General features: G+C 35.9%; 1 protein-coding gene and 1 non-coding gene across 5 annotated transcripts in view; one reads left to right on the top strand and one right to left on the bottom strand.

Annotated features, from left to right (window-relative positions):
- REV3L (REV3 like, DNA directed polymerase zeta catalytic subunit) overlaps positions 1-23,264 on the bottom strand; it is a 187,195-nt gene that overhangs the window by 86,875 nt on the left and 77,056 nt on the right. For all 4 annotated transcript variants that reach the window (XM_066247758.1, XM_066247757.1, XM_066247759.1 and 1 more), the window contains 4 exons: positions 17,956-18,075; positions 13,554-13,791; positions 8,614-8,753; positions 2,680-6,841 (listed from right to left, as the gene is read on the bottom strand). In XM_066247758.1, the coding sequence (XP_066103855.1) occupies positions 2,680-6,841; positions 8,614-8,753; positions 13,554-13,791; positions 17,956-18,075 (4,660 nt within the window). The remainder of the gene's footprint in view (positions 1-2,679; positions 6,842-8,613; positions 8,754-13,553; positions 13,792-17,955; positions 18,076-23,264) is intronic.
- On the top strand, positions 19,765-19,840 carry TRNAS-GGA (transfer RNA serine (anticodon GGA)). Its single transcript has one exon. It is a non-coding gene; the product is annotated as a tRNA-Ser (tRNA).

A 23,264-nucleotide genomic window follows, 5' to 3' on the forward strand; every position in this document is an offset into this window, starting at 1 on the left:
ATTGGCAGAAAAATAGACACTCAGACCAATGGAACAGAATAGAAAGTCCAGAAATAAAACCACATATATATAGTCAAATAATTTTTGATAAAGGGGCCAACAACACACAATGGAGAAAAGAAAGCCTCTTCAATAAATGGTGCTGGGAAAACTGGAAAGCCACATGCAAAAGAATGAAACTGGACTACAGTCTCTCTCCCTGTACAAAAATTAACTCAAAATGGATCAAAGATCTAAACATAAGACCTGAAACAATTAAGTACATAGAAGAAGACATAGGTACTCAACTCATGGACCTGGGTTTTAAAGAGCATTTTATGAATTTGACTCCAATGGCAAGAGAAGTGAAGGCAAAAATTAATGAATGGGACTACATCAGACTAAGAAGTTTTTGCTCAGCAAGAGAAACTGATAACAAAATAAACAGAAAGCCAACTAAATGGGAAATGATATTTTCAAACAACAGCTCAGATAAGGGCCTAATATCCAAAATATACAAAGAACTCATAAAACTCAACAACAAACAAACAAACAATCCAATAAAAAAATGGGAAGAGGATATGAATAGACACTTCTCCCAGGAAGAAATACAAATGGCCAACAGATATATGAAAAGATGCTCATCTTCTTTAGCTATTAGAGAAATGCAAATCAAAACGGCAATGAGATACCACCTCACACCTGTTCGATTAGCTGTTATTAGCAAGTCAGGTAATAGCAAATGTTGGAGAGGCTGTGGAGAAAAAGGAACCCTCATACACTGTTGGTGGGAATGTAAAGTAGTACAACCATTATGGAAGAAAGTATGGTGGTTCCTCAAAAAACTGAAAATAGAACTACCTTATGACCCAGCAATCCCTCTACTGGGTATATATCCCCAAAACTCAGAAACATTGATACGTAAAGACACATGCAGCCCCATGTTTATTGCAGCATTGTTCACAGTGGCCAGGACATGGAAACAACCAAAAAGCCCATCAATAGATGACTGGATAAAGAAGATGTGGCACATATACACTATGGAATACTACTCAGCCATAAGAAATGATGACATCGGAACATTTACAGCAAAATGGTGGGATCTTGATAACATGATACGAAGTGAAATAAGTAAATCAGAAAAAACCAGGAACTGTATTATTCCATACGTAGGTGGGACATAATACTGAAACTAAGAGACATTGACAAGAGTGTGGTGGTTACGGGGGGGAGGGGGGAATGGGAGAGGGATAGGGGGTGGGGAGGGGCACAAAGAAAACAAGATAGAAGGTGACAGAGGACAATCTGACTTTGGGTGGTGGGTATGCAACATAATTGAACGACAAGATAACCTGGACTTGTTATCTTTGAATATATGTATCCTGATTTATTGATGTCACCCCATTAAAAAAATAAAATTATAAAAAAAAAAAAATATATACCATAACTACTGATAAAGTCAAAGCTCCCCAAATAATGGAAACAAATGTCTAAGAAACAGACATTTATATATTCTGGCAGTGAAATAAAGAATCCCATTCCTGTTAAAAGACCACATGGAGGTATTAAGCAAAACCAAGTAACAGTGTGTTGGGGGTAGGGTGGGGTGAAGTTTCTGTCCTTCACTTAAGTCCTTAGAGGTGGGATCTTCTACTCTATCAGTATATTTATGATCACATTTTCTTACCCCTTTCTTAAAGTACTCCTGCAAGAATTAGTGCTAATCTGCTGGGTAAAAGCCTGGCATTCATTGAATCTTATTCCCTAGGGTCAGGAATACAGTGCTCTAAAGGTCAGTGCATACATGCAGTGTGGCCTTTTCCCTTAGTTGGCTCTTCACATCTCTTTCTACAATTTAGACTAAGCAGGAACTGTGCCTGCAATTCTAGCCAACCTTTGCTTCTGACTGGGTGGCTGAAATGACTTGCCTCTCTCTCTGAAACTGTTTAGGTAAATGGGATCAAAGACACAGGGGACACGACTAAAAACCATCACTTAAAGCTGGTTGAAGACATGTTTCCCAACTTAGCTCTTACCAGATACACTCTATCTTGGTGACACAGGTGGTATACAAATAAACCAGTATTGTGATTCCTGCCCATTTTGTTGTTAGCTGTGTGTGTGTATATCTGTTTATCATTTTTCTGAAAAGATGCTTAAGAAAGAAGAGATAATGGGGGTTCATTCTATCTTGTACCCTTAATAACTGTACAAACTAACAACAGTAACAATATGACAAAAGATGTGGCAACAAGAAACAACTTAAACTTCATTTAGAGATATATCATAAGAGTACTTAAAATACATCTATGCTTATTTTCAAATTTTTAAAAATTATGAGTTTACCATTTTAGAAATAAATACAATTTTAAAAATAATTATAATACTTTTAAAGTATCACAAAATCCTTCTTAATGTGGCATTCACAGAGAGCCTTTTTGCATCTCTAATTCTTACTGGAGACAGTGTTAAATAGCAGTTCCCAAACCAACACTCATCAACTTAAAAGAAATTTCTCCAGGTGAAAGCATGCAGCTATTCTGTGAATTTTCTTAGTAAGTCCATAATTATGAATAGTTTTCACAATGATATACTATTTACAAATATAATAACAGTCAGAAAACTAGTAGTCAGGTACCAAATGTTATATACATTATAGTTATTCAGAGAGACCCAAGGGGAAAGTATAATTCTGATTACCTGGGCTTTTCTGGAACATCAGAAGGATTACTGCAAAATGGTTCCTTGTAAATAGTTTCTGAAAGGTCATGATCCAATAGGGTGGCCATAATTTCTTCCCTACTTGGTGGGGACATAAGTGGTTTCAGAATGTGAGCAGTTCGAGGGGTGAAACTGCCATTTTTAGATTGTGAGGGAGAGCTGGTAGACCTTGGTGAACTATCAGGAGTTGGTGTCATTATATCATTATTTCTTGAAACATACAATTCCAAATCCTCAGAGGCGGCATCCACAAGTTCACCATCAGGGGAGGACAGTATTGTAGTGAAAGTGGTATTAACTGAGTCAAGAGACTGTCCCATTTCTTTTCTGGTATGACTTTGAATCCAGTCTGAATTACCAGACTGTGAGAGGCTAAAAAACACTTCTTTGTTTACTGAACTCCTATTCAATCTGGATTTTTCATTTAGACAGTCCTCTGCCTGCTGGATACAGAAAGAATCCATTAGTGAATTAGACCGAGTCGATAGAGGATGGAAGCTATTTTTCCACTGGCTGTGGTGATGATTCTCATTGCTCTCCACGGATGATTTCTCAAATAGTTCGGGACTTAGAGTACCAGATATAATCCATGAGGGTGAGTCTGAGGCATGATGTTTGTCTTCATCACACTTCTGGTTATCATGACTTAAAAATTCAGTTTTTTCTATAGTTTGTCCCGGGAAAAGATCCTGAACTGCATCACTTAAGAACTTCTGAGGCAAATTCTGATCAGCAGGGACAAACTGACTCCCAGAATAAAAGCTACAAAATCCAGTTTGACCAATTGTATTAATGTCAAAATTATAATTATGTTCAGGAGACAAGCTATCTTCAAGTGAGTAACAACTTTCAAAACCTGGATCTGAAAAAAAGATGGGACTATCATCTGACAGGGAGTTATCCAACTGGCTAGAATTTTGTAAATTTAGGGAGTCTACTTTAAGAAGTTTGGGGATTTTTTCTTTAGGTTTTGTACTTCTGGGAGTTCGGGGTTTCCTTGGAGATGTTACTGATCGTGTTCGTTTAATTGTTTTGTTATGCTCTAAGGGAACAGAAATATTTTTGTTTGGTTGATGTTTATTAGATAATGGGTCTTGCATAATATTTGCATTTTGTGCTTTTTGCTGTCTTTTCTGTAACAATTCTTTTAGAACTGCTAGTCCAGACTGTCCTTCACCAAATGCTGAAGGTGTTGATACATTTTGACTTTTACACTGAGAAAATGCTTTGGTTTGTGAAATTGCTTCTGACAATGACTTCTGTTTTACCCTTTCAGGTTTAAAATTTGACACACCTAAAATAAAGCCCCTCTGCTTTTGTTCCCATGCTATTTGTTTGATTGGACTTCTCAGGGAAGTTACAAAGCAATTATTAGGCATTTGGCTTTCCTCTGATGCTGCATTTCCTGGAGAACAAGTGTCACTGTGCTTTGACTGTTCTGCCATGCATACAACCTGCTGCTGACTGTCTTTGCAATGTAAAAAATTAGGGGCATATGCCTGGTCTGGCTTTGATTCTAGGGAATTACGATATTCACTGAACTTTCCTAGAGATGAAAAATAATTCTTTTGTGTATTTGCATTCTCTTCTGTCTTTGGAGACATTATACCCGAAGATATCTGTGTATTCTGTGCAACCTGAGACAAATGGTTGGAAAGGTCAAATATATTTTTTTGAATCAAGGTTGACTCCTTGAGAGTAAACATAGCACTTTGATTATGAGACCTTTGAGCATTAATTTTTGAGACTTCAGATCCCAAAGAATTACAAACAACTGATGGATGCAAATCTTCTTGAGGACAGGGGAATGTCTGCAAATCTACAGGCTTCTTGTTTTCTGAGAAAGAAAAGCAGCCAGATACATTCTGTTGTGCATGAATTCCAATGGTTTGGGGAGTGGAAAGGGGATGATCTATAGCAGAGCCCATTACTGACACATCTTTCTGTTTAAAAAGTAGTTGAGAATCTCCAGAACTATGTGAGGTCTCAGACACATTCTGATGTTTCAGCAAAAACTTAACTTCGGCACCAGACTGAGATTTTAGTTTTTCATCTTTAAGTGTTATGTGCTTTCTCAATGTACTTTTCTCATTTGTTTTTTGTTTCTGTCTTGCTCTCGGTTTCTTTTTCCCATCATCTACTACTTTATTTGTCTGATTTCGTTTGTTCCTTTTCTTAGTAACTACAGAGGAATTAACAAGCTTTGTTTTTGATTTCTTCACCTGCGTTCTTGTTCGACTACTTTTTTCTATACGGGAATTACCCGTCTTACTATGATATACATTAGAACCCTTAAAAAGCATTGCTTCTTTATCTGCAGCAGCCATAATTTCTTCAGCTCTTGGATCTGTGGGAGACCAGCAGCGAGGTGGAGAAGAATTTATGGGACTTGTGCTTCTCTCAGAAAGAAAACCTAGTTTAGACATTACATCACTATAATTCAAGTCACAGTCTTCAGCTTCAGCAGTATAAGATGGTGAAGGAGGAGAAAGAATAGCATGTGAACGTTTTTTCCGGAAAGACAGAGTTCTTTTAATATTTTCACTATTTGTTCTCTGTTTACCAGGTTTTTTCTTAGCAGATTTATGTTTTGTTTTTCTTCTGTGACTTTTCTTTGGTGTTAGTGGATAAATGGGATATTTGGTTGCAGGGGAGTCAGGAACTTTTGGCCAAAAATCCTTCAAAGGTGCAAGCTTTTTATACAGTTCCATTTTTTCCTCTGTTAATATTACTTGTTTTTCTTTAGAGTCTATTTTTCCTAGCTTCACAAGCATATTTTTTCTCCCTCTAAACCTATTAATAATAATATATTTTATGATGACAGGGGGCAGCTTCTTAGACATTTTTCTTCGTTTTCGAGATTTGAGAGGTCCATCTAAACTTTCACCAATTTCCATGGGATGAGGTAGGCTAATTTTTGAGTTGTGTGTTACAAAACATGACTCACTATCTTCAGTCTCATAATTTACCTTGCGTTTGGCTCTAAGTGTGTATTTATTTCCATACAATCCAAAGGACTGCTCAGTTTCTAAGGTTCCATCTCCAAAGTGACAGTCTATATAACTATCTGTAGGTGTTTTATTTTCAAAAACTCCGTGGGTGACTTTAGTTAAATCACTGGCCAGTACATTATTCTTCTCAGAATTACTGTTACAAGGATAACTTTGTATATAATTATCTTTTGTGGATCCAGTCTCGCTAGTTTTGGTAGAAGTCTCTTGATGAACTACAAGTTTCTTTTTATTCATTTTTAATCGGGATTGTTTATTACCGGGTTGTAGTTTATAAGTAACAGGAGAGAGTTTCTGTGGTCTGCTGAGACAATTAGAAAGAACAACACTGGGAAAAAACATATAATGTGCTGCTTGCTGGCTGAGGTTTGGCTTCTCTGTTTTATGTTCTTGAAATTCTTCATATCTAATTTTAAGTTTATTTAGTCCACTTTCATCAGCAATGCTATCAAGAGAATGTACCATAGTTCTATTCTCCCCTGAGCATGACAGCAACTCACAATTTTCAGTTAATGATGAAGGAAATAAACTATTTAGAGCTGTGCTGTTTCCTTTTCCATTTGCTTCAGAAGATAATTTATTTTTTGAATGACTTAAATCAGAAAAGTTGAAAGAATTTTTGCCCAATGTACTTTCGCTAGTGTGACGGTTCATATGTATAAAAGGGGCATCCTTATCAATTTTTCTAATGTTTGTATACTTTCTACTTGGTACTTGTCTTGTAACAGATGGAATATCTTCTTCATAATCAAAAATACTACTTTCACGGGAAGATACTGGAAGGATATCTTTCTTACTACTTTCTTTATGAGAGTTTTCTGAATGGACAGTACTGCTTAAAGATCCAGGGTATTTCATAGAGTAAGTGCTTTCATTTGTAAAAGAAACAACTGAATGATCAAGACCTTTTTCTGTACTGTTTGGTTGTGAAAGGTCTTCAATTAAATCTTCCTTGTTCAAAACATGGGAAGAAAGGGCACTTGTGTGTTTACACTGAAAGGTAATCTTAGCAGAAGATGAGGGTTCTAATGTAGCAGCATCTTTGTGAAAGATGGAAGGTTTTACTGATAGCTTGCTTGTTGCAATTACAGAAGAGTGGGTTCTAGAATTTTCGTTGTCCAAAGGATTGTCTGAAATAAAGTGGAAAAATAATTTATTTTACCTCCACTCTTAACTTTTATAATATTTTCTGATACCATGATACAATCATCATAAAAGAAATTATATGTAATTAAGTTTGTATGTTTAATATGGTTATCTCAATAAAAATTACTCATGCCACTAGGATAAATTCAATGTAAGTAATAAAGAGTTAGTTACATTTGATTATTAGTCATTATTATTATTACTATTATTTTGTGAGAGAGAGAGACAGGCAGACAGAGAGGGGCAGAGAGGGACAGAGAGGAAGGGAGAGAGCTGAGAAGCATCAATTCTTCTTTGTGGCACCTTAGTTGTTCATTGATCGCTTTCTCATATGTGCCTTGACCAGGGGGCTCCAGCAGAGCAAGTAAACCCTTGCTAGCAGCCTTGGGCTCAAGCCAGTGACATTAGGCTTCAAGCCAGTGACCATTGGGTCATATCTATTCACACGCTCAAGCCAGCGACTGCAGGGTTTTGAACCTGGGTCCTCTGTGTCCCAGTCTGACGCTTTATCCACAACACCACTGCCTGGTCTGGTGGTTATTAGTCATTATTTTAAACACATATTCCTTTAATCAGGTTTTTGGAAGAATAATGGAAAAATAATGTCACCTTGAAAATTTTTCATAAAACAAAACAATATGCTTCTTTTCATTATCATTCCAAATCAGCTGAGCATATTTCTTTCTTTTTTTTTTAAGTGAGAGGAGGGGAGATACAGAGACAGACTCCCACATGCTTCCTGACCAGGATCCACCCAGCAACCCCCAGCTGGGGCTGATGTTCTGCCCATCTGGGGCCACTCGCAACCAAGCTATTTTTAGTGCCTGAGGCAGAGGTTCTACTGAGTTATCCTCAGAGCCTGGGGCCAACGTGCTTGAATCAATCAAGCAAAGGTTATGGAAAGGGGAAAAAAGAGAGAGAGAGAGAGAAAGGTGGGGGAGAAGGAGGGGAGAAGCAGATGGTTGCTTATCCTGTGTGCCCTGACTAGGAATTGAACCGGAGATGTCCACATGCTGGGTCAATGCACTACTGCTGAGCCAACCAGCCAGGGCCAGCTGAGCATATTTCTTAAAGTTTCTTATGCTAGTTAAATGTTAACATGATAAACTGATCAAAGTTTATGAAGTTTCAAATCAGTGATTAACAAATGTTACCCTTTTAAAAATGAGAAAGAGCCTGGCCGGTTGGCTCAGTGGTAGAGCGTTGGCCTGGCGTGCAGGAGTCCCAGGTTCGATTCCCGGCCAGGGCACACAGGAGAAGCGCCCATCTGCTTCTCCACCCTTCCCCCTCTTCTTCCTCTCTGTCTCTCTCTTCCCCTCCTGCAGCCAAGGCTCCATTGAAGCAAAGTTGGCCCGGGTGCTGAGGATGGCTCTGTGGCCTCTGCCTCAGGCGCTAGAATGGCTCTGGTTGCGACAGAGTGACGCCCCAGATGGGCAGAGCATTGCCACCTAGTGGGCGTGCCGGGTGGATCCTGGTCAGACGCATGCGGGAGTCTGTCTGACTGCCTCCCCATTTCCAACTTCAGAAAAGTACAAAAAATAAATAAATAAATAAATAAATAAATAAATAAAAATGAGAAAATAATTTATATACATATTCTCAAAAGAAAAAATTCTGGAGAAGGACAAAACATAACAGTATTGTTTTAGCCTCACTCAGCCAACTATACAGAAAGTGTAACTATAGTTTTAAAATAAAATATATACTATTTTAGCTTCTAAAGTACGAAATGTTCACAGTAGACTTGTTTACTTACCACTGTTTTCATCTGCAGTTCCATCTAACTGAGGTATAGAAAGATTGGCTAGAAGCAAACTGTTATTACTCCATTCCATTTCTTCTTCTGATGAATCATCTTCTTCAGTTGAGCTTCTGTGGGTATTTCGGCACAGTGATCTAGAGAATATAAGATTCGCTAGTGAGTATGACCACTAGTCATATCCTTTTTTTGTTAGAAAAACCATGACAGACTCAAATAATCTGCCTACATAGTAGTAAAACTGAATTTAAAAAGATTTGAAAACTGTAACTTTAAAAAGAAAAGCAGCTTTACTTTGCTTCAGTATCGTGTCCTACAAAAAGTTATTGTAAACAGATTTCACAACTCCTTTCATATGAGCTATACAGAAGACACTATCATGCTGGTATTTACAGCTCTACAACACCATATCTAATCACGTTTCTCCTTACAGCTTCCTCTCATTCTATCATTAGATATACACATATAACAGCTTGGGAAAGAGGAAACCCAGTAATTTCTAAAAGGGAGGTGTTTGACATACTTTAAGAAGCCTCCATAAATACATGATCATTGCATTATGAATTGGAAAGGAAAAACAAAAAGGTGAGCAAAGGTCAGGGATAAAAGACAAAAAATAACATGAATTAGAGAAGGCTAGGAAGTAGTAAAGGTGTTGTTGAGTTAATCCAGCAGTGGCTATAGTTACTGAGGAATTCAGATGGACTGTTAAATCCAGATGGATACTCTAAGTTTTACTTCATATAGATTTAAGCTTTTTCACTATATACTAGCTTGATATTTTCCCTTCTATCTGAATGGGCAAACATTCTTTCTATCCATACCTAACTTGTCCTTTTTATTATCTCAAAAATTTGAAAACATCCTTTTATTACTCATGGAATAATGTCTCCACTAAGCCGTTCCCAAATCAGTTTGTCCTAATATCATTCTTTTAAAAACTGAAAGAGTTATTAGAGGTCATCTGGCCCAACTTTCTATCCCATGCAAAAACCTTATTTTTAACAGACCCCATATAGTAACCCCTACTTTTATATTCTCAGTATGACAAGCTTGATATCTCACAGGATAATTTTTTCCATTGTTAATGGCTCCAATTGTTAGTAATTTTCTTCAAATATAGTAATTTTTCTATATTACACAAAAATCTTTATATGCAACTTCCATATAGTCTTCATGCTTTTGTCATCTATAGCCATAAACAGCAAGATCTATGCCATTTTCTACATAATAACACTTAAAATATTTGAAAGCACTTATCATTTATCCCATGATTCCTCTAATTAGACCAAACATCTATTTTTTTCTACTGTTATTCAAAAGTAAATATTCACACATTCTTCTAGTTTATTTCCTCTTCTTTCTCTTTCTCAGTATTCTTGAAATATGGCACATACTCAAGGCAGAATATACCATCTAGTATACATGTAGAATTCAGTGAATCCTTTTCTAGACATTATACTTCTATTACTCAATCTGTCTAATATACATTTATTAAATGTTTAGGTTTGTTTTCCCCAAAATTAATCTGTATGTGGTTTTCATGGAATTGGTCCAAACAACACATAAGCATTAATTAGTCATAATATAAACCATACCTTTTATTTATTTAGGTTGACACTACTGGTAGCAAGTAGTGACTTTGTAAGAATTTTATACTGTACATTTGAATGTGTATCTATCTATTTAATATATGTAAAAGAGTATAAACTAAACAAGGTATAATCTAAGATACTGTAGAAGAAAAGCTAAAGGTATACTGAAGGTAAAATCAAAAGAACAATACCAAAATAAATCAATGAGAGAACAATGAAGAGAAAAACAAATGACAATTAGAAAAAGTGAAATGCCACAAGATCAAATAGAAATATCAGTCAACCAACTTTGCTAAAATGTGAAAAAAGAATACAATTTATTATAGCAAGACTTAAATACATCAAATACTATAAAATAAAATCCTAAATCTATTAAAATAACTGATACAGCAGGTAGCCAATAATTAAATTCACCCTTTTGGTAATCATAAATAACTACAGACTTATTGTGCTTTTTTTTTTTGTTTTGTTTTGTTTTTTTTGTTTTGTTTTGTTTTGTTTATATTTTTCTGAAGCTGGAAACGGGGAGAGACAGTCAGACAGACTCCCGCATGCGCCCAACCGGGATCCACCCGGCACGCCCACCAGGGGGCAACGCTCTGCCCCCAGGGGGCGATGCTCTGCCCCTCTGGGGTGTAGCTCTGTCGCGACCAGAGCCACTCTAGCGCCTGGGGCAGAGGCCCAGGAGCCATCCCAGCGCCCGGGCCATCTTTGCTCCAATGGAGCCTCGCTGCAGGAGGGGAAGAGAGAGACAGAGAGGAAGGAGAGGGGGAGGGGTGGAGAAGCAGATGGGCGCTTCTCCTGTGTGCCCTGGCCAGGAATCAAACCCGGGACTTCTGCACGCCAGGCTGACGCTCTACCACTGAGCCAACCGGCCAGGGCTTATTGTGCTTTTAATAAAGTGAAATCCATGTTTTTCCCACAGAAATTGTTAAGCCCAGAATGAATTAAAGTTCTATCTAGTCTATATTTGTGAAGCTAAGTGATTGAATCTAAGCACATGATTCTATATACACTTTATTAGGCATCATCTATTTAGTTTCCATGTTTTTGAATCTATATTCTGTCATTCAAACCAATACCAATATCCAATATTTATGACAATCGCAATCCAATGTAGCATGATACTTGGCATACAGTAAGCATTTAAGTGGTTTGTGAATGAATGCAAAATCATGTAAATTCTCTGTGAATCCACCTAATCAGTCATTACTGCCATGTACTCATTTTATCCACACAGGTATTATGTAAGACTTTGTTAAATGTCTGGCTGAAATTAAGACTGAATACAATTATTACATTCCCCTAAGTAACCATACTTTATTTGTTTGTTTTTATTTATTTATCTTTTAACATGTCTGAGCCGAGTCCCAGAGCAAGTTCCACAGCTCAGCCAAATGCAGTGCACACAGGGGACCCACAGCTGACAGAGCACAATTCTTCACAGAGGCATGGCACTAAGCAAACATACTTTAAAAAAAATATAAAGACAGTAGAGTGTGACTTGATTTCATGAAAGGTCCTGATATTCTCTGCTTACCATTTTCAATGCCCACAAAGTATTTAATTATCATAATTATCACCCCTATTGTAGGAGAATAGAACTGGAAGCAAGGAGACCAGTTAAAAAGTTTGAATCATAGTATTCTAGATAAATGGTAATAAAGGTCTAACTGGGATATTACCTTAGAAAGGAAGGGAACAGAAGAACAGAACAGAGGCCATGGAGACAGAGTTGACTTGATAGGGCTTACCAACAAACAGGGGTGTAAAGGAGGGCAAATCAAACATGACACCGAAATTACAAACTTTCAGAACTTTGAGAAGAAAGTGGTGTCATTACAGAAATAAGGAACAAAGAAACAAGAACAAAGCTATTTTATAGTATTGTCTATTATCATTTAGGATGGCCTATGCTCCAAAAACGGGTGATGTGATTGATTCATTTCCCAACAGGATATTTCATAAAAAAATTTATCAAGTTTATTCAAAAATATCAACAAAATTTATAGAATAGCTAAAATGATTAGGTAATATTAGCAAAAGGCATTTTATGGTACCACTGAGGGTCAAATCAGTCAAGAAATCAAACACTGATTCTGTCTGGACTAGGTAAAATTAGGTCTTCGAAGGTCAAGGAGCTGAGTCTAAGGATTTATCACTGTGACAGCAAAGGGAACTGAGTATACTGTGAAAATATAAAAGAGAGTGTTCTGATTTCTACCCAGATAACAAGAAAAAGGATATAAATTTTATTTTTATATGAGCTAGTATTGAGAAACTAGAGTATATAAACTGTATGTATATATGTAATATATGTAATCAACATACAGATGAACCCATTTCACCTTTCAATAATGGCTTTGAGGGGGATGAAAATTTCGAACACAGACTTTAGATGTTTTAGTATTGCCTACAGACATTTAAATGAGACACACACTTAGTATTTCAGGCTAAGAGGCCTAATTCTTTCTACATACAGAGCATATAGCTCAGTCACAGACTCAAACCAATAAAGCTCACATGAGATTGATTTAGAAAACCACAGTGCCATCTTATTCATTTACCTTCAGAAATGAACAGTATCGAGTCTGCCTCTAAGACTTATTTTTTTTTTTTTTTTTTTTAAGTGAGAAGAGGGGAGATAGTAAAACAGACTCCTACATTTGCCCTGACTAGGACCCACCTGGCAATTCCTGTCTGGGGCTGATGCTCGGACCAACGAGCTATCCTTAGTGCCCAGGGCTGATGCTAGAACCAGTTGAGCCACTGGCTGTGGAAGGGCAAAAGGGAGAGAAGGAGGAGAGGGAGGGAGGGGGAGAGGGAAGGAGAGAGGGAGACTGAGAAGGAGAGGGAGAAAAGCAGATGGTTGCTTCTCCTGTGTGCCTTAACCATGAATTGAACCAGGACTTCCACTCACTGGGCCGACACTCTTATCCATTGAGTCAACCAGCCTGGGCCGTTATTTTTAAGATTTAATTCCTTTAGTCTAATCAGACCTAGAAGCCAATCCTTGTCTTTAGGTTGATTCTATAACTGTTGTTCCAACCCATAATGGTTTAACTCTCAGAGGGCATTCTTTTATTCAAGCTCTGGAATAAAAGGCATATCTACTTGCCCCACTTACTACTGATGCATATTAATACTGCATATATCAATAGATGATTTCTAAAAGTTAGGTTTATGGGGAAAGGAGAATTTGAGGAAGGTGGTCAAAAAGGTACAAACTTCCAGTTATAAAATAAATAAGTACTAGGAATGTAATATACAATATGATAACTATAGTTAACACTGCTGCATGATATATTATATTAAAGTTAACTAAAATAATGAAAAAGTTACCTCTTTTTGGCACAATGTTCTTCAATATTGCTGTCCCATCTCTGAGACATAACCAAACTAAGCTCCATTTCCTCTTTTTCAATCTGTGGTTCATTTTCTTCATCATCACTATTTTGGGGGTGGTTAGTGTTTCCAAAGGAAAGACATGGCGAGGGCATCCTATTTCTCTCCCCATGATATCCATCATTTTCCAGACCAGCAAGAAGATGTACCAGAGCCTCATCAGGACTACTGTCCACTATAAAACAAGTAAAATATCACCAACAAATAACTTACATTTTCTAAATAATTTAACAATTATGTCAATTATAACATATAAATAACAAAGTATTTTTATAAGATTTTTGTATCATCTGCATTAGAACTGACTGTGTTCTTATTAAAAAGAAGATTCCCAGATCCCATCTCATATTGACTAAACCAGAATTATTTTTAATTTTTAAAATATTTTTTTAAATTACAGTTTATATTCAATATTACTTTGTATTAGTTTCAGGTGTACATTTTTAATCAGAATTTCTGAGATAGGACCCAGGAATTTCCATTTTAATAAGCTGCCTAAGATCTTACTGCATAATTAAGTTTGAGGAGCACTAAACCAAAATGGTCACAATGTTCAAAATAAATACAAAATGTATAATAAATATATAAATTAATGCTAAAGAAGTGCCTTAAAAACAATACATGTAAATACCTTATCCTTTACTTAAGCTGTATTTAGCTTAAGGATAGTCAAATGAAACCTATAGTTGAATAACACAAGTAGCTTTAAAAGTGGTTAATAGATTACTTAAACACCTGAAGTTCCCGAGATACCACTTCATATGCACTAGGGTTGCTAAAATCAAAAGATAATAACAAGCATTGACAAAGATGTAAAGAAATTGGAACCCTTATATGTTGCTGATCAAAATGTAAAATAGGCCTGACCAGGTGGTGGCACAGTGGATAGAGCGTCGGACTGGGATGCGAAAGGACCCAGGTTTGAGACCCCGAGGTCGCCAGCTTGAGCGTGGGCTCATCTGGTTTGAGCAAAAAGCTCACCAGCTTGGACCCAAAGTCACTGGCTCGAGCAAAAAGCTCACCAGCTTGGACCCAAAGTCACTGGCTCGAGCGGGGGGTTACTCACTATGCTGAAGGCCCGCAGTCATGGCACATATGAGAAAGCAATCAATGAACAACTATGGTGTTGCAACGAAAAACTGATGATTGATGCTTCTCATCTCTCTCCATTCCTGTCTGTCTGTCCCTGTCTATCCCTCTATCTGACTCTCTCTGTCCCTATAAAAAAAAATAAATAATAATAATAAAAATAATGTAAAATAGGCCTGACCAGGTGGTGGCGCAGTGGATAGAGTGTCGGACTGGGATGCAGAAGGACCCGGGTTCGAGAACCCAAGGTCGCCAGCTTGAGCGCGGGCTCACCTGGCTTGAGCAAGAAAAAGCTCACCAGCTTGGACTCAAGGTCGCTGGCTCCAGCAAGGGGTTACTCGGTCTGCTGAAGGCCCGCAGTCAAGACACATATATGAGAAAGCAATCAATGAACAACTAAGAAGTCGCAACGCGCAACGAAAAGCTAATGATTGATGCTTCTCATCTCTCTCCGTTCCTGTCTGTCCCTGTCTATCTCTGCCTCTGTAAAAAAAAAAAAATCTCTCTGCACACCTAGCCCAAATTAATAAAATGTTCTTTAAAAAAAAAAAAAGTAAAATAGTACAACTGCTTTGAAAAGAATTTTGGCAGTTGGTCAAAATGTTAAACATAAAATTACCATAGGACCCAGCAACTCCATTCCTAGGTTTATAACCAGAACTGAAAACATGTCCACACAAAAACCTATACGTGAACAATCATAGCAGCATTCTTCATAATAGGCAAAAAAGTGAATATAACACAATATCCATAAATTGAAAATGGATAAACAAAATATGGCATATCTATAAGATGAAATATTATTCAGCAGTAAAAAGAAATGAAGTATTGATCCTATAACACCAATGAATCTTGAAAACATCACACTAAGTGAAAGAAGCCAGAAACACTGTATGATTCTATTTATATGAAATAACCAAAACAGGTTAATTAAGAGAAAACAGATTATTGGTTGTCAGGGGCTGAGATACAGGCAGAATGGGGAGGGACTGTTAACAGATATGAGATTGCTTTTTGGGGTGAAGAAAATGTCCTGAAATTATATAATGGTAATGGTTGCATTACTCCATGAATTTACTAAAAATCACTGACCTATACATGTTAAAAGGTCAAGTTTTCAATTATATCTTAATAAAAGCTATTATTTTTTATAAAGATCATGAAGATGGTTTGTTCTAGTCTAGTATATCTTTTTCTATGTAAAAAAGATAATGTATTCCCTATATACTAAAATATCAAGTTTCAGGTTTTCTTTGTCAACATTAAAAAAATTGGTTCTGCTCTGGCCAGTTGGCTCAGCGATAGAGCATCGGCCCAGCATGTGGAAGTCCTAGGTTTGATTCCTGGCCAGGGCACACAGGAAAAGCGCCCATCTGCTTTTCCACCCTTCCCCCTCTCCTTCCTTTTTTCTCTCTCTTCCCCTCCCGCAGCCAAGGCTCCACTGGAGCAAAGTTGGCCCGGGTGCTGAGGTTGGCTCTGTGGCCTCCACCTCAGGCACTAGAATGGCTCCAATTGCAGCAGAGCAATGCCCCAGATGGGCAGAGTATTGCCCCCTGGTAGGCATGCCGGGTGGAGCCCGGTTGGGCACATGCAGGAGTCTGTCTGCCTCCCCACCCATTCTCACTTTGGAAAAATACAAAATAAACCCCCCAAAACTTGGTTCTATCATGCTATCAGATTAAGGCAAAAAAGAAGGTATTTGTTTATAAGAGCCATTTTGGCTAGAATCTATTTCTTAAAACTAGAATTGCAGTGTTTTATTTTTCTTGCCTCATACTTAAAAAAAATTAATACTAGTAAATGGATTTTAGATATTTGACTCTCAGGTCTGTGATTAACAGAATGCATTTTTTTGTAAACTTAGGTAAGGTGAAATTATATCTGCTGATGATATATTTAATTTGTGATAAAATAAAGATATGCCTCTCCTCCTTTTCAATTTCTTAACTTTCTCAAAGTTCTTCACTTTTAACTTTATTTTTTATAACTAGAACTTAATTTAAGAATATCTATCTATCTAAATATATATATTCAGATTGAGAAATAAAACATTTTAAAGTATAAACATCAGTTCTTTTTTTTTTTTTTTTTACAGAGAGTCAGAGAGAGGGATAGACAGACAGGAACAGAGAGAGATGAGAAGCATCAATCATTAGTTTTTCATTGTGACACCTTAGTTGTTCATTGATTGCTTTCTCATAAGTGCCTTGACCGCAGGCCTTCAGCAAACTGAGTAACCCCTTGCTCGAGCCAGCGACCTTGGGTCCAAGCTGGTGAGCTTTGCACAAATTGGATGAGCCTGCGCTCAAGCTGGTGACCTTGGGGTCTCAAACCTGGGTCCTCCTCATCCCAGTCCGATGCTCTATCCACTGCGCCACCGCCTGGTCAGGCAACATCAGTTTTTTTAATGTGGTCTTTGGATCATTTCTTTCTGCATATGCCATTCATTCACATTAAAAAGAAAAACAGTTCCCTACTCCTATCTAAAACGTTCTTGAAATAATGACTATATAACTATGCGTAACACTGTAGAGAGCTATGATCACATTTGATGCTGTATCTTATTTAATAGAATAAAAATGAAAAAATAGAAAGGAAAAAAAAAAGTTACTTCACCAAGCAAAATAAGAGACATGAAGTCAAATAATACCTTATTTTCTGCAATAAAATTTTAAATAAATTTCTGGGGAAAAAAAATCAATCACTTAGACTAAATTACTGAAATGAAATCAAGAAAATGGCATTCAAACACACTCAGAAATAACTGTCATTGTGTTCATTGCTAGCCAAAAATTAATCACTTAAGAAGAACTGATCAGGAAATTTTCTGATACCAAGAAAGAATCAATTATGATAATTTATTCATATACTTAACTTTGGATAATTTTAATTCAAAATATGCCATTTCTCCCCTAAAGCATATGGCTTTCCCTCCAAACAAAGTTAAACAAATGTGCAAAAATCACTGCACATTTAAATATTCAAGGGAAAATAAAAGACAAATGGTCTTATTTAAATAATAAACTTCATTAAAAAAAGATTATTTTCTTTGACAATTGTTGAGAAAAAGCTGTGTAGAAAACAAAGCTACTTCATTTAATGAAGTTTCATCTTTATACTATGTAGTAGAGTACGAATTTATTGAACATGCAACGTTAACCTCTTCAAATCAAAGAAAAAAATAATCCCTTCACATATGCACTTTCATTGATTTAAAACACTGAAAATTTATGGTAGAATTGTTACTTACAGAAAACTGGTGACTCACTCAGCCTTTGGGTCAAAGGCTGAAAAGTCTGGCTATTTTCCATGAGGTTCAAAATTGCTTCTTCATTAATAAGAGCTTCCTCTACTCTGTGTTTAGTGTGACCTTAAGATAACAAAAATACAAAAACATTAGAGCAATGGCCTAAGTTTACTATTTAGATTTTCTGTAAATTAGAAAGCATTACAGTATAAACCTATTTAAAAATCTAAAATTTTATTTAAAACTTAATAAAAGACACAAGAATATCTAACCAGTCACATGGAGTAATTAAAAACCTTTGAATCTGTGAATTACTAAATACTTAAAATCTCTTTAGCCTATTCAATCCTATCTAGTTTGTATTTATAGTCATATTATACTCTGACAAAAATCATTGCACATTTAAATATTCAAGAGAAAATAAAAGACAAATGGTCTTATTTAAATAATAAACTTTATTCTCTATGGCTTAAAAAATACAAATTCATTTTATATTAATTTTGTATTTCTCAAAATTTCACTTCATAAATTACATCTTTCAACATGACTTTTACAGAAAGTCTACTAATGTAGAGAGGAATTAAATAATTTTATAAATAAAGATAAAATTAAACTTAAAATCTAGTCAAAGGGATAGATAAAGAATAAAAGCAGATAGTAGTAGTACGGGTAAAAATTATTGTACAGCAGAAAAATGTCAGGCAGTTATAAGAGAGCTAATTGGAAAACAGTTCTATTTTCTGCTTCTAGTATTCAGACTTAAAATTAAGTACTTTCAAGTTTGTAAAAGAAAATTAAAAGCTTCAGAAATATTGTTAACAAATCCTAGACATAGCTGGGCTAATAAAGAATTTTTAACAAAATAAAAAAACAAAGAACTGTGAAAAATAGCTAATCTCAAAGCAAGACAATTGAGAGGATCGTAAAAACAAAATCTGATCCTATGAAATTAAGAATACACAAGACTGGCTAGAATAATCAAAATAGAAGGTATAAATAAATATTGATAGAAATAAAAGGGGGAAGTGCCAAAAGGTAAAAGAATGTTAAATTCTATGAATTTTACCAAATACATGAAAAAGTCAGATATAAGAGACAATTCCTTACGAAAAATATGATATAAAAACTGATTTAAATAGAAATAGAGCCTGACCAGTGGTGGTGCAGTGGATAGAGTATCGACCTGGGGTGCTGAGGTCCCAAGTTTGAAACCCCAAGGTCGCTGGCTTGAGTGTGGGCTCACTTGGCTTGAGCACAGGCTCATCAGGTTGAGGATGGGGTCACCGCTTAAGTGTGGGAGTATCAAAATGACCCCAAGGTTGCTGGTTTAAGCCCCGTGGTTAAGGCGAATATGAGAAGCAATCAATAAACAACTAAGGTGATGCCAACTATGCTTTGATGCCTCTTCTGTCCCTCTTTCTCTCTCACACACACACAAAAAAGCTTGAAAGAACTTACAATAATTATGAAAACTGAAGTAGTAGTTTAAAATCCATTACCTTTACCTACCACCACTCCAACACAAAATCCACCCACAAAAAATATATATACTAGATCTGGATGGTTTTACAGATGAGATCTATCAAATATCCAAGAAACATTATGATAGCAATCTAATAAAAATTCTTTAATTTAAAGTAGAAAAAGAGAAAAACCTCTACAACTCATTTAATGGAACAACTCGGTGGATCTTTATGAATTATTTTAAAAAGTTAAAGTCCTAAATAAAATATTAGCAAAGTACACATAACAATGCTTAAAAAAAATCCACATTGTAAAAAAGGAGGGTTTATTTAAGAAGCACAAGAATGGGCCCTGGCTGGTTGGCTCAGTGGTAGAGCGTCGGCCTGGAGTGCAGAAGTCCCGGGTTCGATTCCCGGCCAGGGCACACAGGATAAGCGCCCATCTGCTTCTCCCCCCCTCCCCCCCTCTTTCCTCTCTGTCTCTCTCTTCCCCTCCAGCAGCGAGGCTCCATTGGAGCAAGGATGGACCGGGCGCTGGGGATGGCTCCTTGGCCTCTGCCCCAGGCACTAGAGTGGCTCTGGTTGCAACAGAGCGACGCCCCAGAGGGGCAGAGCATCGCACCCTAGTGGGCAGAGCGTTGTCCCCGGGTGACCGTGCTGGGTGGATCCTGATTGGGTGCATGCAGGAGTCTGTCTGACTGTCTATCCCCATTTCCAGCTTTGGGAAAATACCAAAAAAAAAAAAAAAAGCAGCACAAGAATGGTTTCACATTAGAAAATAAAAAAATATTTTAAATACCACATTAACAGAGTAAAAGAAAACAATTGTTTCAATAATTCTGGTAAAATTTAATTTAATATCCATTCATGATTAAAATAAAAACAAACTTCTTAGAAAACAAGGAATAGATCTACCAATATCCTATAGTAAATTTCATGCTTAATGATGAAATATATAAGCATTCCAGTTAAAGCTAGAAAAAGGACTATTACCATTTCTACATTTCTATTTAACATTATTCTAGAGTTGTTAAGGAGTGCATTAAAATGATTTTTTGAAAGTATGAGAAAGAGAAAAGTAAAATAAAAGTTATTTGCAGATGATGACTCCATACACAGAAAATTCAGTGGTAAAGACATATAAACTATTAGCACTAATAAAAGTTGCTGGATATAAGATTGATATGCAAAGGTCAGTGAAGTTCCTAAATAGCAGCAATAAAAGACGTAATTTTTGAAAGCTAAAACATACAATTGAAATAATTATAAGAAACCTGGAATATATCTAACAAAAGATACACAATAATTTTACAAAAAAATTTCAAAGCTTTATTAAAAGGCATGAAAGAAGACCAAATAAGAAATATAGCACGTTCAAGGATAAAATGATCTGATATTGACCAGAGATTTAAAATGGTCCTAAATCAACCAATGAAATTAAAGCAGTAATAAAAAAAAACCTCCCAATAAACAAAAGTCCTGGACAGGATGGGTGTACAGGTGAAGTTTACCAAACAATTAAAGAAATAACACCTATCAGTCTCAAACTATTCCAAAAACATCAAAAAAAGGGAAGACTCCCAAACTCATTTTATAAGGTCATTATCCTGATTCCCAAACCAGGCAGCAATACTACAAAGAAAGAAAATTATAGGCTAATACCACTAATGAACATATCATATATGCAAAAATCCTCAACAAAATATTAGCAAACCAAATTCAGCAATACATTGAAAAGATTCCTAGGATGCAAGATTAGTTCAATATCCACAATTCCATTAGGTGACACACCACAAAAACAAAATGAAGAATAAAAGTCAACGATCATATTAATAGATGCAGAAAATGTATTTGACAAAATACAGCATGCATTTATGATAAAAACTTTCAGAAAAGTCGTTATAGAAGGAACATATCTCAACATAATAAAGGCCATATATGACAAACCTACAGACAGCTAAAATCATATTCAATGAGGAAAAACTAAAATTGTTTTCCTTAAGATCAGAAATAAGACAGTATAACTATTTACATCACTCTTATTCAACATAGTACTGGAGGGCCCAGTCATAGCAATCAGACAAGAAGAAGAAATAAAAAGGATAAAAATCAGTAAGGAAAAAGAAAAGCTGTGATTACTTGCAGATGACATGGTACTACATATAAAGAATCCTAAAGATTCCACAAAGAAACTAGTAGAACTTATAAATTCACAAGAGTAAGGACATAAAATAAATACTCAGAAATTGGTTGTATTTATATACACCAATAATAAACTATCAGAAAGGGAAACTAAGAAAACAATGTCATTTACAATTGCATAAAAAAAATACATAGTAATAAATTTAACCAAGGAGGTAAAAGACCTGTACTTGGAAAATTATAAGACACTAAAGAAAGAATCTGAAGAAGACACAAATAAATGAAGCATACACTATACTCAAGGATAGGAAGAATTAACATAGTTAAAAAGTCCATGCTATTCAAAACAATCTACAAATTCAGTGCAATCCCCATCAAAATATCAATGGTATTTTTTATATAACTAGAACAAATAACCCAAAAATTTATATGGAACCACAAAATACCTCAAATAGCCACAGCAATCTTGAAAAAGAATAGTTGGAGATATCACACTACTTGATATCAAACTATACAAAAAGGTTATAGTAATCAAAACACAGCATAAAAACAGGAACATAGATAAATGGAACAGAAGAGAACTCAGAAATAAACCCATACCTTATGGTCAATTAATATATGACATAGGAGGCAAGAACACACAATGAGGTAAAGATAGTCTATTCGATAAACGGTGTTGGGATAATTGGAACAGATACATACAAAAAAATGAAATCAGACCACCTTCTTACATCATATACAAGAATGAAATCAAAATGGGTTAAAAACTTAAATATTAGACTCACACCCATAAAAATCCTAGAAGAAAATACAGGTAGTAAAATCTCGGACATTTCTCATAGCAGGGTTTTTTCTGATATATCTCCTCAGGTAAGGGAAACAACCAAACAAATGGGACTATATCAAACTAAAAAGTTTTGAACAGCAAAGGAAACCATCAACAAAATGAAAAGACAACCCACTGAATGGGAGAATATATTCACTGATACATCTGATAAAGGATTAAGAGCCAAAATTTATAAAGAACTTATAAAACTCAACATAAAAAATCCAAACAATCCAGTTAAAAAATGGGCGAAGGACCTAAATAGACAGTTTTCTAAGGAGGACATACAACAGATGGCCAAAAGACATAAAGATGCTGAATGTTACTAATCAGAGAAATACAAATCAAAACCACAATGAGATTATCACCTCACATCTGTCATAATGGTTATCAACAGATCAACAACAAGTATTGGTGAGGATGTGGAAAAGAGGGAGTCTTTGTGTACTTTGGTAGGAATGTAAATTTGGTAGGAATGCAGCCACTATGGAAAACAGTACAGAGATTCTTCAAAAAATTAAAAATGGAACTGTCTTATGAACCAGGAATTCTACTTATGCATATATATTCAAAGAAACCCAAAACACTAACTTGAAAGAATATATGTACCCCTGTGTTAACTGCAGGGTTCCTCAACAATAGCCAAGATATGGAAGCAGCCCAAAGGCCCATCAACAGACAAGTAGATAAAAATGTTGTAGTGGTACATATACACAATGGACTACTACCTGACCATAAAAAGAATGCAATCTTACAATTTGCGAAAGGATAGATGGATCTAGAAGCTTTTATGCTAAGTGAAATATGTCAGTCAGAGAAAGACAAACACCACATTATTTCACTTAAATGTGGAATCAAAGAAACAAAACAAAAAACAAAAT

This window comes from Saccopteryx bilineata, chromosome 12 (genome assembly GCF_036850765.1).
Source record: "Saccopteryx bilineata isolate mSacBil1 chromosome 12, mSacBil1_pri_phased_curated, whole genome shotgun sequence".
NCBI lineage: Eukaryota > Metazoa > Chordata > Mammalia > Chiroptera > Emballonuridae > Saccopteryx > Saccopteryx bilineata.